At 49.9% G+C, this 14527-nt stretch overlaps 6 protein-coding genes across 6 annotated transcripts; 3 read left to right on the forward strand and 3 right to left on the reverse strand.

The window, feature by feature from the left end:
* Positions 1–414: 414 nt before the first annotated feature.
* Positions 415–1304, reverse strand: N7489_002974 (uncharacterized protein; the record flags this gene model as incomplete). The annotated part of the gene is made up of 3 exons (XM_056708729.1): positions 415–580; positions 629–700; positions 751–1304. The coding sequence occupies 3 exons, from the start codon at positions 1302–1304 to the stop codon at positions 415–417; spliced, it is 792 nt and encodes a 263-aa protein (XP_056573031.1).
* Positions 1305–2776: 1472 nt separating this feature from the next.
* N7489_002975 (M14 family metallopeptidase) lies at positions 2777–4454 on the forward strand (the record flags this gene model as incomplete). The annotated part of the gene is given in 4 exon segments (XM_056708730.1): positions 2777–3005; positions 3060–3904; positions 3979–4012; positions 4027–4454. 4 exon segments carry the CDS (start codon positions 2777–2779, stop codon positions 4452–4454), a joined length of 1536 nt encoding a protein of 511 aa, XP_056573032.1.
* A 516-nt stretch (positions 4455–4970) lies between these two features.
* N7489_002976 (rRNA-binding ribosome biosynthesis protein RPF2) lies at positions 4971–7462 on the forward strand (the record flags this gene model as incomplete). The annotated part of the gene is made up of 2 exons (XM_056708731.1): positions 4971–5571; positions 6462–7462. 2 exons carry the CDS (start codon positions 4971–4973, stop codon positions 7460–7462), a joined length of 1602 nt encoding a protein of 533 aa, XP_056573033.1.
* Positions 7463–7896: 434 nt separating this feature from the next.
* N7489_002977 (Tim17/Tim22/Tim23/Pmp24 family protein) lies at positions 7897–8929 on the forward strand (the record flags this gene model as incomplete). Its single annotated transcript, XM_056708732.1, has 6 exons — positions 7897–7911; positions 7968–8083; positions 8153–8179; positions 8245–8455; positions 8551–8774; positions 8872–8929. The coding sequence occupies 6 exons, from the start codon at positions 7897–7899 to the stop codon at positions 8927–8929; spliced, it is 651 nt and encodes a 216-aa protein (XP_056573034.1).
* Positions 8930–10227: 1298 nt separating this feature from the next.
* On the reverse strand, positions 10228–12287 carry N7489_002978 (uncharacterized protein; the record flags this gene model as incomplete). The annotated part of the gene is made up of 2 exons (XM_056708733.1): positions 10228–10747; positions 10804–12287. 2 exons carry the CDS (start codon positions 12285–12287, stop codon positions 10228–10230), a joined length of 2004 nt encoding a protein of 667 aa, XP_056573035.1.
* Positions 12288–13196: 909 nt separating this feature from the next.
* N7489_002979 (DUF3431 domain-containing protein) lies at positions 13197–14402 on the reverse strand (the record flags this gene model as incomplete). The annotated part of the gene is made up of 1 exon (XM_056708734.1): positions 13197–14402. The coding sequence occupies one exon, from the start codon at positions 14400–14402 to the stop codon at positions 13197–13199; it is 1206 nt and encodes a 401-aa protein (XP_056573036.1).
* Between the last annotated feature and the right edge of the window lie 125 nt (positions 14403–14527).

The following is a 14527-nucleotide window of genomic DNA, read 5'->3' on the forward strand; positions in this document are numbered from 1 at the left end:
CTTCGGATCTATATCCAATGCTATCTAGAAAGCATTGAAGAGTACTAACAGAGAGAGAGAAGCTACGTGACTCTCGTTGACCTGCTCCCATTCGTAAACATGAGTTTGTTACAAATGCCCACCTTACGGGAGTAGCTCAAGTAATTCATGCAGGGCTCAGTGAGGATTTGATTGAATCAGAGAGTCAGAGTTGGACTGGTGGTGAGACTACAGTATGTAGGCTCGGGAAAGCAGATGGGAGAGAGTTGTATTGGGAAGAGAGGAAACGACCTCAGCTTCCCACAACTATCTAACTAAGGGTGGAGACTTAGACCCACATGTGGGGTCACCACAACAACTCTTCAAGCGATTCTTCATATTAATTAGAACTAGCAAAAAGTATCCCCATTCCTTACCTTTTCATGAGACCTTCGTCTACCATCTCCAGCCCTTTTCATCGTGATAGGTATCAGTGGCAGTGATGTTAAAGTACCGTTCACCTGACTTGCTGCCCGATACAAGGTCAAACTGCACAAAGAGGTAGTCATCCCATTCTGCATCACGGTCTAGTAACTCGGCATCCCAGAACCCACAGATATGCCTAGAGACTATTAGCTCGGTGGATGTGGTGAGTTGAGTACCGACATACATCTCTCCTGTTATCCAGTCATAGATAATCTTCCGAATATCACCGACACTTGGCTCATATTCAACAAGCTGCCTATATCCTGTTAGCCATAAGCATGTCAAGTGAATGCTTTGAAGATATACTGGTAGGTGTGGCGAAATCGGGACCGAATCTTATTGCGCTCCGCGAGGGGAGCTTGCCAGAAGGCTTCTTGAGTCAGGGGCTCCCCCGGGACTTGCTTCCACACAATGTACATGAGGCACCCTTCGGGCACGATCTCCATGGCATCTTGCTTGGTAAGACGATAGCCAAGCAATTCTGGAACAACAACGCAGCGTCGGCGCTTTGAGGCCTTTAGGGCGATCAGCTCCGTTGGTTCGTAGGGCTCAACGGCTTGTTGCTTGCGATGTTCATAGTCGTAAAGCTCGGTGCCAACGAATGGAATCTGCTTGCAAACTTTCATGATGCCAAGCTTCTTCCCATCGTCATTGCCATCGGTAGACTGGCACCGGAATGTGCCAAGTACGTAGGCTGCTCGCGTACCATCATTCGATTCGATTTCATGCATGGCGCACATTTCTTCGTCGATCTTTTCGGTAATTTCCCAGGTTTCAAACGCAGGGCCAGTAATTGGTAGGGGCCATAACTCGACGGTGACCTTGGTGCCAAGGAGACCGGAAAGAATCGAAGTACTCATCGAGAGGTGGGAGTGGATTGATTGGCTAAAGGAGTCAAACAGGTGGGGAAAGGGAAAGAAAAAGGTGGATAAGTAAGAGTGGGGCGATCTAGATGATTTGCCGTTGTTGACCGCTTGGAGAGTTTTCTGCTAGATATTTCCGCCTCTGGGTTTGTTAGGAGGACCCCATTCAACGCCAAGATTTGTATACAACATATGTTGGAATAAAATACGGCATTATTCCACTCGACCAACACAAAAACCACGGTTAATGTATATAGCCTAATGGAGGCCATATCCCAGTTTGACAGTATAGTTAGATATCAACATTTAATGCCCGTTTTCTAAGGTATTAATATTAGTTAACTAGTTACAGGGACGACAACAAGGACTTCCCAAACGGATCAAAAGAAAATACAAAAGACGACAAAAAAGACTAAAAACATACAACAGTGAGGATTCGCTGGTGGTCACCCACCCAACTACTAACTCACCGGCGTGTGGCTTAAGTACGGCTGAGCGGACGGGAAGCCCTGTTTTCCACACCCTATGGTCGTATGTGCTAGATTACGGGGTAGAATAATCCATATCCTATTGAGGACAGGGTTAGGTTGAATTGCTTCAAGATATGGCAGATAAAAACAGCTCATGGGAACTATAGCATGTACGGTGGGCCGAAGATTCTGGGGCATAGGAAATGTCAAGGTCTAATCCCGCGTTTTCGGCATTTAGGTAGTAGCCACCGATAGTAACTACAACATAGTTGTATCTGAGAGACGGTCAAGCAATCGTCTTACAAGATGCTCCATATAACTGGATTGTGAACTTGCCGATACGGCCAGTCACATCCACACAATCGGCAAGTCATCCCCTCCTCAGCCAAGCTCCAACCTCCCCCTTTCCCTTTCCCTTTCCCCTCCCCATTTCCCCCACTTACCACGTCTCGTATGTCCTTCGTGTGTTCAATTACTCTTCAACTCCGATACACCCGGTGCTGGCATTAATTACCTTCAAAGCACACCACTTGAAAGTGATAAAGACGGCATAGTCAATTTGTCCATGATTAATCATTCTTTTCGTATTTCCACCCAAAAGAAACAAACACCCAACTTTTTGGAAATGTGTCTCCAAACCCTTTTAGGCGTCTTGCTATAGTAGCCTGCTCTTACGGCTACCGCGCGCTCTATTAGCGCAGTGATCCTCACAAACATTGCCTCTCTCAGCTGGGCGTTGAGACTTGGCAAACGTAACATTGCGGCGGGGAAATCGAGAGATGAGGGGATGCGGAAGGAAACAAGTGGAGTCTGATAGGATTTATTCCAAATTCAGGAAACAAAACTCCAATCTAACGGGTTGCGACGGCCGACGTTGGCGCAGGGAAGTACATAAGAGATGAAGGATCTGCTCTGAAGCGTTCAAATCTTGTCCTCGGTTTTTTTCGGGTCATTACTCGTGTCACGCGAAAACTTCTGCAGAAAGGGTCAAGCGTTAAGATGAGAACAACTGCCTCTATAGGCCTCTTGCTTGGCCTCACCTCTGTGGTGAGCGCCGTTACGTATGGATATAATCATGTTCCTGTCACCAAAGACCCTGAAATAGTTGCCGGTGCTTTTGAGGACGTCGATGATATTAAGCTCTTGTCCCCAGCTTTTCTGACACCCAATGTCCGGCTCCCTGGGTTCACTAATGGCACTCAAGGGTCGTCTTCTCAAGATGACATGGGTGAGTCTACCATTGAAGATGCGCATTAGGAAATTGAGACTGACATATGATCAGAGGCCTTCCTCGAGAAAGTTGCTGACCGAAACCATTACATGACATATCGCACCGCTAACTTCACCTCGGAAGAGTCCCGCTCTCTCCCCTACGTCCACCTTTCCACCGGCCGCGGCAGCTCCCTCCATCGCGACGACTCCACCTCCAAGGTGCGCGTGTGGATCCAGGGCGCCGTTCATGGCAACGAGCCCGCAGGCGATGAGACCACGCAGGCCATCCTGGGCAAGTTCGACGACGACCGGGAGTGGGCTGCCTCAATTCTCGACAAGCTCGAGCTCGTCATCCTGCCGAGGTATAATCCCGACGGCGTTTTCTACTTCCAGCGCACTCTAGCGACCAACTATGACCCCAACCGCGACCATATCAAGCTTGATCGCCAGCAGACGCGTGATATAAAACAGCTCATGAACGACTTTAACCCCCACGTTATAGTCGACATGCACGAGTATTCTGCTGGGACGCCTTTTGGCGAGGGGCAGTACGTCCACGGCTCCGACGGTCTGTACTCGGCCGCAAAGAACCTCAATATCAACGAGAGCATCCGCAAACTCTCTGAGGAACTCTTCGCTAAAAATATTGCCGACGATATGGAAGCTGCTGGTCTCCGCGCTGAGCCATACGTTACCGGCTCCTCTGCTTCTGATTCCAAATTTGTCGCCGACTTCGCCGAGGCGGGCACTGACGGCAAGATTGGTCGTAATGCTATGGGCCTAACCCAAGCTGTCGTCTTCCTTCTTGAGATGCGCGGCATTGGTATCGCCGACCAGGAATTCCAGCGCCGAACTGCCGCCGGTCTGACCATGCTGGGCAGTATTGTCCAAACCGCTGCCGATAATGCCGAAAGGGTTTTTAAGACCGTCGAGAACGGCGTTGAAGAGTTTATAGAGTCGGAAAGCGATATTATTATCACTGACTACAGCAAGACTGTAATCCGCCCCTTCACTATGGTCGACGTTAAGAACGGCAGTGTGGTCCACCCCCCCTGTACGGTTCGCATCAACGACCCCCTCCTTTGCCAACCTCACTCGATCCCGCCCCGAAGCCTACCTTATCCCCGTCGCATGGGCCGGCCTCGCCGAGCGTCTGAAAGTCGCCGGTTTGGAAGTAGAGACGCTGGACAAGCCGTTTGAGGGTACCGTTCAGGTGCTAACTATTTCATCGACCGAGGTGGACAATTCCTACTACGAGGGCGCATTCCGTGTGACCGCCACAACGCAGACCAGCGAGCGCGAAGTAAGGCTACCGGAAGGTAGCTTTCTCGTGAGCACTAGACAGAAGAATGCGGCGCTGGCGATGGTGGCACTGGAGCCGGAGAACATTGACTCGTATGTTTCGTTCAATATTGTGCCAGTGAAGGAGTCAGATGAGTACCCAATCTTTAGGGTAATGTCCTAGATGTTTTCTTTTTATGTTGAATAGTGATACATGGTGAAAACGGCACTTCAAGATCGACCCTCCTCTCGGAAGTCAGTTGAGGAGGTGTATCAAAACATTAGAAAAGTTCATTCGTACTTACTGGAAATTAAATGTACGGGAGCGACTATTGCTATTAATTAACGATGTTTATACACTGCCGCTTTCCTCCGGTAAAAAGGAAGCATCGTTGAACCATGTGTAACACATGTGGTGGATCTTTATATGGAATTCTGGGCATCTAGTCTCCTTGTTGGGCTATCTAGGATTCGGGCATGCGTATCTATAACGTCTTTAGACTCTCTCCTTCAAGTTTCGGGTGTGACGCTTCGCATGGAGTCTTCTGAGTAGTGACCTGAAAAATGGCATTTATAAGGTTCTACACGTGACCTCCCTACACGTGACCTACCAGACGGCGGTAGTTGGATCCACAGTTGTCTTGCCCATTACCACCATGTAGGCAGACACTTCATCTACCTCAGTTGTACTCTCACTGCTATGGCGGACATGGAGGTTCAAGTTTCTGCCCAGACTCGCACGGCATTAAAGGCGGACCACACCTTACGGTGTCTGCTCCGGGCTAAATTCCATCGCGACGCGTCCCGACGCTCTGCAGATGTCATTCCCTGGGCACAATCGCTTATTGAGAGACTGAGTAGCGCCGTACTCCAAGAAGTTGAACAACAAACGGCCGGCTGTAGCATACAGATAAACATGATTCAAATGCTTCGTACTCGAAACGTTATGTACATTTGTTACGATCTCTTCCTCAACGAGTGCGATCAACGAATTCGGACCGAGATTTCCGAGAGTGGTACCAAGCGGCCGATCCATTATATTACTCAGAAGGGGAAGGTTTATATTATGCGAAGGGATGAGCGGTTGGACGCACAGGTGGCTCAACGTTACGTGCACATGAGTAGCGTCGATAAAGGACCACGGCCCTTCTTTTCTGATTTAAAACATCCGCCTTTTTATAACCAGCATGGGCAACGGATCGAGAACTGGGAGGAGATATACAAGTTGCCGGAAGGGCGTGGACCTGAAGTGAGTGGGCCTGAAGGGGTTGAGCCGGAAGGGGATGGCCTGAAGAAGAAGAGTGAGGGCAGGAAACAAGATAGGCTAGGAGCGGGCGATGATTTGAGATAAGAGGAGAGGCTGCCAAGAAGAGCCAGATGATATATGGGGCTATGTAAACAGTAATTGGCAGCACGGCTGGAGTTTATATGTCGAGACAACGCGATTCTACTTGCAGCAATCTTGAGTCTTAAGCTTCTATACGTTGCTTTTCAATATTATACCTGGTAGATACGACGGTAGGATATAGAGAATAGGGCCTCTATTGAACGAAGGACTGTTGTGAACTAATACTACAACCGTATAGGTAGACAGAAGATAGTAAAATAAGTGTGTTTTGTAAAAGTAGTATCTACTTAGCTATTTAACCTATACAGGCTTATAAAGTAGTGCTAAGCCCGAGCAATTAATGCCTAGGGTGGCTACTGCACAAAGAAAGAAAATAAATCAACGGGAAGGGAGTAATTCCGGCCGATATAATATTATGTAGTTGGAAGGTGATATATATATATATATATATACGCATTCTAGAATGGATACTTAGGGGACAGAAAGCAAGCTGTTCAAGACAAACTCTCAGCTATTCAATGTGCTTCTCAAAAAGGACGATACTGGCTTCAGACAACTACATACTCATATGCAAAGGTAACTATAAGACAGATGTCTTGAACGGTAGTGGATGTAGTTTGAAGTGGCCAATCAGAGAAGAAAGCACATCAAAAACACGTGACCAGTTCCGTAATTGCCTTATCGATAAGAGTGCCAAGCCATCAGCATCCCAAAACTTTTCCGCTCATTCGATATTTTTACCCCAAGTCATTCTGCCGATCGTTCACTACAAAATGTTGAGAGAAGTGTAAGTTATGGCAATGCATCGAGGTTGTCATCCTATTCTAATACTCTACCCTATAGGAAAGCCAAAAACCCGCGCACTGCGCGTATCCTCAAAGCCCGGGAGCCGCAACTCATTGAACCCCCCCAAGAAGACCTTGATTTTCCACGGCGCAAAATGCCCCCAACCGCTGGACACCGTGCTGAAGACCTTCCATGCTTTGACGAAGCCCTACAACGTTCTTTTCCACAAGAAGAACGAGAACTTGCACCCATATGAGAACTCGGAGAGCCTGGAATTCTTGGCGAACAAGAACGAGTGTGGACTCGTAGCATTCGGAAGCCACAACAAGAAGCGACCCAACTGTGTTACGTTGGCTCGGATTTACAACTCAGAGTTACTCGATCTCGTCGAGCTAATGCTGCTCCCCCCGAGAGATGGTGAGACCATCCCGCCCTTCAAAGAACTTGTCATGGACGTCGGTCTCGGCCTGCGACCTATGATGCTGTTCTCTGGTAGCCCCTGGGACGATCCTACATCGACTGCGCACATCATCCTCAAGAGCGCCCTTCTCGACATGTTCAAGGGTGAAGAGACGAACCAGGTTGATGTCGAGGGTCTGCAGTACGTGATGATGGTTGGTGCGGAGGAGCCCCAAGATGGCCTCTCGCCGGTCATCCACATGCGCTGGTACAGAGTCGTCACCAAGCGCAGTGGCCACAAGCTGCCCCGCGTGGAGTTGCAGGAGGTCGGTCCCAAGTTCGACTTCAAGGTCGGTCGCACACGCCAGGCTGCTCCTGAGGTTCAGAAGGAGTCCATGAAGCAGGGCAAACGACCCAACGAGGAAGCCCGAACCAAGAAGAACGTCACCATGGACTCTATGGGTGACAAGATTGGTCGTGTTCACCTCGGCAAGCAGGATCTGTCTGACCTGCAGACCCGTAAGATGAAGGGTCTCAAGCGTCGGGCGGGTATGGAATCATCGGACGAGGAGGATGAACCATCTGCGGATATGATGGAGGTGGATGAGGTCTCTTCGGATGAGGAGATGGAGAGCCACAAGAAGGCACGGAAAAACTAAGATCGATTGATTTGCATGATTCTTTTCGCTAAGGAGTTTGGGCCGGACGGGATTTCGTTTTCTGCGCCTGTATGAGCAGTCTTACGGCATATGAAAAGTTATTTTAAAAACCTCTACCTCTAATAGAGACATCTCCTCCATCCATTATTTTGTACTAGAATCAACAAGATTTGCCCGTATGCTCGTAGCTGAGGTTTTATATATAGCCACGTGACCATGACGTCGGCTGTTTCTCACATGCCGAGGCCCTTCTCGATGCGGGAACCGACTAAAGTGCCGTCCCCTCCCCTAACATCTCCAGCCACAGGAACCCATTATTTTTACTCTATTTCCTCCTCATGATCTGTGACGGTTTCTTGGTCTCTTCTCCTCGTCCATCGTCCCTATAACCACCCCGAAACGAGCCCGACCTCTTACCGAGGTCCAGAGACGCCATGGATACACTACTCGTAAGTCCCAAAGCGTCTCCGACCATACACAGCCGTATTGACAGGTCTCTCCGCAGTCCCAACTCGATGCGCTCGTTCTCAAACCCGAGCTCGCCCCGCTATTGTCATTAGTGAAGGGTGCACGCAATGGAATCGTCTATGGATCAAAAGTCCGCTTTCCGCATGCGCTGGTGTATGTTGGACCTCGGACAGCCGAAAACCCCGCTACAAGGCATAGCTGACCGATACCGACTGCTTCTAGAATGATATTTTTGTTCAGATCTGGGACGTATGTCACTCCGCACGCCCGACCTTCCCTCCCCGCAGAACCAAACTGATCGCTTCGTTATTTAGCATACGCGAAAAGACGAAGCTCGTTTTGAAAGCAACCCGCCAGCATGCGCGGAACCTCGCCACATTCGCCATGATTTACAAGGCCTCTATGATACTTCTCCGGAATATACCAGGTGGCGCCGGGAAAGAAGGCCGATATGATAGCTTCTTTGCAGGCCTGCTGGGCGGGTATGCAGTCTTCGGACGACAGCCGGGCAGTATTAGCCAGCAGGTATGTGATTTGGACTTTCCCCTAATTGTGGAAACCATTCAATCTTCGACTCCCGAATGGACTCCTCCTTTACTGCAGACCTAACTCCCATCTAGATCGTTATTTACGTCTTCGCCCGTGTGATGCTCGCTCTCGCCAAGCTCGCTGTCCAACCTAACATGCACCCCCTCTCCTCCCTCATCACATCCGATGCACGCACCAAGATCACGAATAATGCCTACCCCGTTTTCGCGGGTATGACCTGGGCGATGGTCATGTATATTTTCCGGTGGCACCCGGAGACGCTGGCGTCCAGCCTGCGGAGTAGCATGGTGTATATGTATGTTTTGCTTCCACTACATATGATTTCACCTCCCTTCCTGTTATTCGGAAGTTCGGATTTGCTTTCCCGATGCTGACCTTCTTCTCAACCACAGTTACGGCGATTCAGATCACTGGGATTCCCTCCGTACTCTGCTTGTACACAACAAATGAGCTCTCAGCGGGCCCGGTTCTCTTAGCTTTGGGGTGTGTTATGGCGTATAGAGCGGTTGTTATTTTGTTGGCGTTTTGGCAAGACGCATTCAAGGTGTGCATGATTCCAGGCCCTGCTCATCTTTACCTTTTTATCCTGTATTATGAGGCATGGGATTTCTCTTTGCATATTTTTGATTACAATATAAAGTTTGAAGACTTGAATATGTGAGACATGTGTAATTCGCAATATATAGACTTGCCAACTCAAACATGCCTCTAACGTGCTTGAATGGACGATTGAGTATAGGTGAGTATCGAGTCCTTGGATGATTTACGCTCCCTTCTCGGAACATAATTCATGATATGACTTGACAAGCTAAATATATTTTGTTTATACGTAGGTATTTATTGGAAGAAGCTGGTGTATATACCAACTCAGGCTTTTGGCTCTTTTGACTCTTGCTGCGCAATGTTATACTGACTATGAATTTGGTACATATATTGCTCACGTCAAGGTGGTGAGATGCGGGGGAGCTGATGCCTCAGTTCAGGGGAGGAAGCAGGAGAAGTGTGGGAGGTAATTAGGATCATTCTCTCCAGAAGCAAGAAAAGAGATTAATCATGTCTTAAAAGAAACTAGGAAGAGAAATATCTAGAGACTATAACAGAGAAGGTCCTAACACGGATATTACATGTGACCCTACGCCAAACCGCCAGAACACCATCAACAAGATGTGAAGATAAAGACAGAACATATATCAAGAAAGTAAAAAAACCCCACATAGGGGCGTCTCTACAACCTGGGGACTCTGCTGCCGACGGGGTAGTGGGCGGTCACATCGGCCAATGACTTACATGCCCCCTGATCTCAGGGAAGTGATCGTGCATCGCCGTTAAAGTGATCAATTTCAACGACGAGGGTTGAACCACAGGTCTCCGGTCCCTTGCACGGTAAGTCCCACCTAGGCAAGCCTAAATGGGCATTACAGGCACAAGGCATTATGTGGTTCCCACTCGGTTACCTGGGCGAGACATTGGCATATTTCCTTTGATTGTTAATTTTATAGGAACGTATGCTTCCCAATTAGGACTAGCGTCTACAAGGACCCACTTTTCCCGTTTGTCTCCACCTTTTATGATTTTCGTGCAACCTTGGTTCGTTGACGGAAAGGTTATGTTGACTGAGGACATGCATTGTACAAGACTTTTCCTATAAATAACTTGGAATGGTTTCTTGAAATTGAGGGTATAACGGTACAACTTATCCAACATAGAAAAACAGGGATATAGTAGAAGAGAAAAAAAACAAGATCGCACTACTGCCCATTCCCTTCATCAATTTCAACAAGAACCTTTAACTCCCCATCCATCCAATCAATAGCATCAGTCGAAAGTAACGCAATAGTCCAATCCTTCTGGTTCTGCACAGGTATAAGTCCATCCGGCAACCAGACCTTGACCTTCCACCCATCCACAACAGCTGACTCGCGAGCTTCATGAGTTGCAGCGTGGGCACCCTGGAATGCCGGCAAACCGGGGATTTGGCCCGGGTACCGACGGAGAATCGCCTGTTTGACCGTGTCAATGTCGGGGCACTGGCCCGCAGGCAGGTCAAATCTGGGAAGGATGCGCTTTCCGTTGTGCAGGACATTGACGCGAAGGGAGGTTTGGCCTTGGCTCTGAGAGGAGGTGGTTGTGTTGGTTGTTGGTGTTGATTCCGGGAGAGGAGTGAATGGCTGATGAAAGTGGGGGTCGGGTGCTTGGGCCGGGTGGCCGTGTCGGGAGGCGATGTTCTCGCGAATAATGCGAGACACGTCGCGGGTGATGCTGCTTGCGCTATGGGATTGTTAGTTGGTATTACCACACTGGCTTTTGAAAGGATGAATGCTTACAATTCGTCTCGGGCTGGGAGGTTGCGGCCTCCGCCAATGCGCCATTGGAGATCTGAGGTGGTGTCCGCGTGGATGATGCGGTTGATGTTATCGTTTTCACAATTCGTTGGGCAGTTGTAGTCTCCGTTGTGGATGACGTGGTAATGGCTGTCAACTGCAGCGACGAGCCCACGCCAATCGGGTTGCTGGAGACCCGAGAGAGACCATAGGTTGTCGAGCTCGAAGTTCTCGTTGTACGTATTATAGGATCGGGCGATCTGTTCCCAGTCGACTGTGTATCCGTCAAGAAGGAGGTCGGTCAGACCAAGCTGCACAGGCTGAGATGGATCCATTGCTGATTGCTGCATTGGCTGTGGAGGAGGGGGCATTGACTGCGACAGATCATCGCGATGGGACGTCTGATTTTGCACTTGGAGATGCTGCTCTGGAGAGAAGCGCGGGCTATTCAAATTTGAGAACTCTTCCGTTTTACGGCGGCGGCGTTCTTCAGAACCACCTCCTTTGCGGGTCTCGATTGCGTATTGGCGTTGTCTTTCGTTGGTGACCATCCGCCTGAGCAGAGGAATGACCAATGAGATGATCTTGTGTTGGTCACGCGGCCAGATGTAGGCTCTCGGGCCCATGCCCTCATTAACGACATTCTCTCCGAAGAATCGTTCACCGTTCCCCTCGGCCTCGAGGAACTGACGAACACAGTTCCAAAGGCGAAGCTTGACCATTTCCGTATCTCCCTTTCCACGCTGACCAACACAATCCCGTCTTTCAGGGTGTTCATCGTCCAGCATGTAATTCTTGGCAGCAGCCTGGAGATGCAAGAAGTTCTCCGGTGAGATCTCAAGGGACGAAAACATCTTCGAGATGGGAGGTCGTGTGTACTTCTTATTGCTAGAAGGCTGGCGGAACAGCGCTGCCGCGGAATGAATACCTACAGCACGAGCATCCGATAGGGACTGCTGCTGCTCGGGGCGAATGTCAATACCCTCTCCGGTATAGCCATGGGGCGTTTGCTGTGCGGGATGCGACTGGTGCTGCGCGGCAGAGAGACCCGCGCCAGCCAAGGCGGGGTCGAGATTATCGTCATTTCGCTTGCGCTTTTTGGTTGCTGTGCGCGTGAGCCCTGAGGATTGTGGATGGTCGGTGTGACTGGGTACTCTCATATGTCTTCCGCTGCTCATGCCAGTTCCGAAATTCGCGTCGCCGAATCCGTTCTCGGAGAGGTCCATGTCTGTGTATGAATCCAATTGATGGTGATGGCCCGCCGCACCCGCTGCGGCGGCGACTGCTGCGGCGGCAGCCCATTGCGAGACATCTTGGTCTGCGGCGGCAGTGGCTGCCTCGACTAATCCCGCGAGTTGGTTGTCGTTGGGTGCATATCCGTTGTTGGCAAGTTGCGCGTTCGGGTCAAGGTGGGGGGCAGTTCCTGTCTGCTGGGAGGGTAGGTCGGAGGAGGTCGTGGGGAGATGTTGGTTGGTTGAAGAGCTCATGGTGCTGATTGAGCGCTAGGTGCTTCGAGACACTCGGATCGGTAAGCTGGTAGCGTCGCAAGGTGGCGACGATTGAGATAGAGAAGATTGACAATGAATTTTACCCGATGAGAGCGAGTCTGAGAGTACGACCAAACCACGATCGAGGTCTCGGTTTTATCTCCAGAAGAGTAGGTAGCTCCTTCAAGTTGAAGCTCTTATCCAGTTGTGGTAGAGAACCTAATGAATAGCTTCACTATTGGCAATGCAGCTTGGTCAGAACACAGTTCTCCGAGCGCGCCACACCCAAGAGGGTGAAAAGCGCGTTACAGCGGAAATAAGGCCGAGGCGAAAGAATAAAAAAAAGCCTCGACAGCTTTAGTTGTGCTTGGCTGATAAGAGGCGCGACGGTTGATGTTTGTGTAGTTTGAAGGAACAGCAGACAGTGCAAACTGAAAACTTCGAGGTCATCACGTGATCGTCCTTTTTTTTTTATATGAGCAGAGCGCCCATCTATGGATGGGCACTCTAGAGTCTTTACATCAAATCTATATTACATGACTGACTTGAATTCGATTATCTGATCTTATGGGCACAAATTGAAGTGTTTAATGGTCATTCCTATCCATTTCTATTTTCGATATTACCCTTTCATAACAAGTCTGACTCGCAACAGCAACTATAAGTACATCCAAATCAAGAAATCAGTCAAAGAGGAAATACATCAAAACGGTGCAGTCCATGACGGTATGAATTAAAAGCGTGAGATTGTTGACAGATGAAAAGCATGTGTCCAAAAGCAGACCTCCTGCGGTATGAAGAAATGGAAATAGATGGCATATAGATCATTGGCCCATATAAAACTTGGCAGTGGCAGCATAACAAGGTGATAGGTGATCCAGGCGAAGCGCTTGATCCAGTCAAGACAGCTCAGAACCCATCACCCTGTTTCCAAGGACGACCAGCCTCCTGGGCACGGTACTGGGGGTTCTTGCCACGCTCCATAGCAGCATGCAGAGTCTCAATGAGCTCCTGCTGCTTCTCCTGAAGTTGGTTAACAAGGTCATTGCCTTTGTCACCCTCAGGGTTATCCGATTCAGCAGGGTCATCAAACCCAAGGTCGGACAACCACATCCAATTATCCAATTCCTGTTGGATCTCATTCTTCTTCGTTTCTGCTTCTCGGTAATTATTCCATTCCTCGTTTCCGCCAAAACAAAACCCGTATCCATCACACAGACACACACTCTCGTCAACGCAGAGAACAGCCTCCCCGGTAAAGATAAACTGCCACAGATACTCCCAGATGCGACCAGTGATGTAATCACTCAAATCGGTCGACAGCAGCCAATCGCGATAGAAAACAAACCGGGCCCGCGGAATGGAGCGAATGCGATCACGGGACAGGGCAAATTGCGCACAGCACGGCTGCGCCAGCACAGACGGGATTTCCTGGTCGGGGAATAATTCTCCCCACGCGCGGGCCAGCATGATCTCCTCCTGTTTCGACTCATCTTCCTCGAGAGCGCCGGGGTGCATCCAGGCTGGACAGCCCGGACCGAACCCGCAGCGAGTATTCATATAGCCCTCGCGGATGACACGGTTTAGATTGAGACGGCGGAGCAGCTGCGCCGCGTCTCCGGCGAAGAGGTTATCATTGTGCCAGGCAAATTGGTGCGAGTGCATAAACACCGCCACGTCTGGGAGCTGATCGTAATGGTCAACGATGTAGGTGAGGTAGATCATGACCTCGTGGCCTTTGTTCTTGGGCGGGTGCAGCGGCGCTGTGGGATCATCTGCGACATAGATGGCGTGGTCCCAATCTGGCAATTCCTCGGCGATCCACTTGGTGTCTTCCCCCTTAGTTCGGGTCACCACCAGCACTTTGGAGTATTTGTAGCCCGGGGGCTTGGGGATGCCGGGGACGAAGTCCGGTGGCGGAGCATAGAGGTCGTTGTTGGTGTGGCCGCGGGTCGTGTTCCAGGCTCCTGTTGTGTTGGATGACGAGGAGACCAGGTCACCCAGGCCGATGACTTGGGGTACATCACGCCATGGCCGTGAGAGGCTCCGGCATGTGAAGAAGACGAAGAAGAAGCAGACGCCGAGGAAGATGACCGCTCGCCGTGGGAGAAGCATGGACGGAGGGTTGGACGAATCTACACGGGATTAATATCTGTCGCACGAGATACTGGTTAGCTGCAATTGTCACACTCTATGCCACCTTGTCGCATGCACAGGGCTGAGAGTACTGGGATAAGGTA

Source organism: Penicillium chrysogenum (assembly GCF_028827035.1).
Source record: "Penicillium chrysogenum strain IBT 35668 chromosome Unknown utg000001l_segment0_segment0, whole genome shotgun sequence".
Lineage (NCBI taxonomy): Eukaryota > Fungi > Ascomycota > Eurotiomycetes > Eurotiales > Aspergillaceae > Penicillium > Penicillium chrysogenum.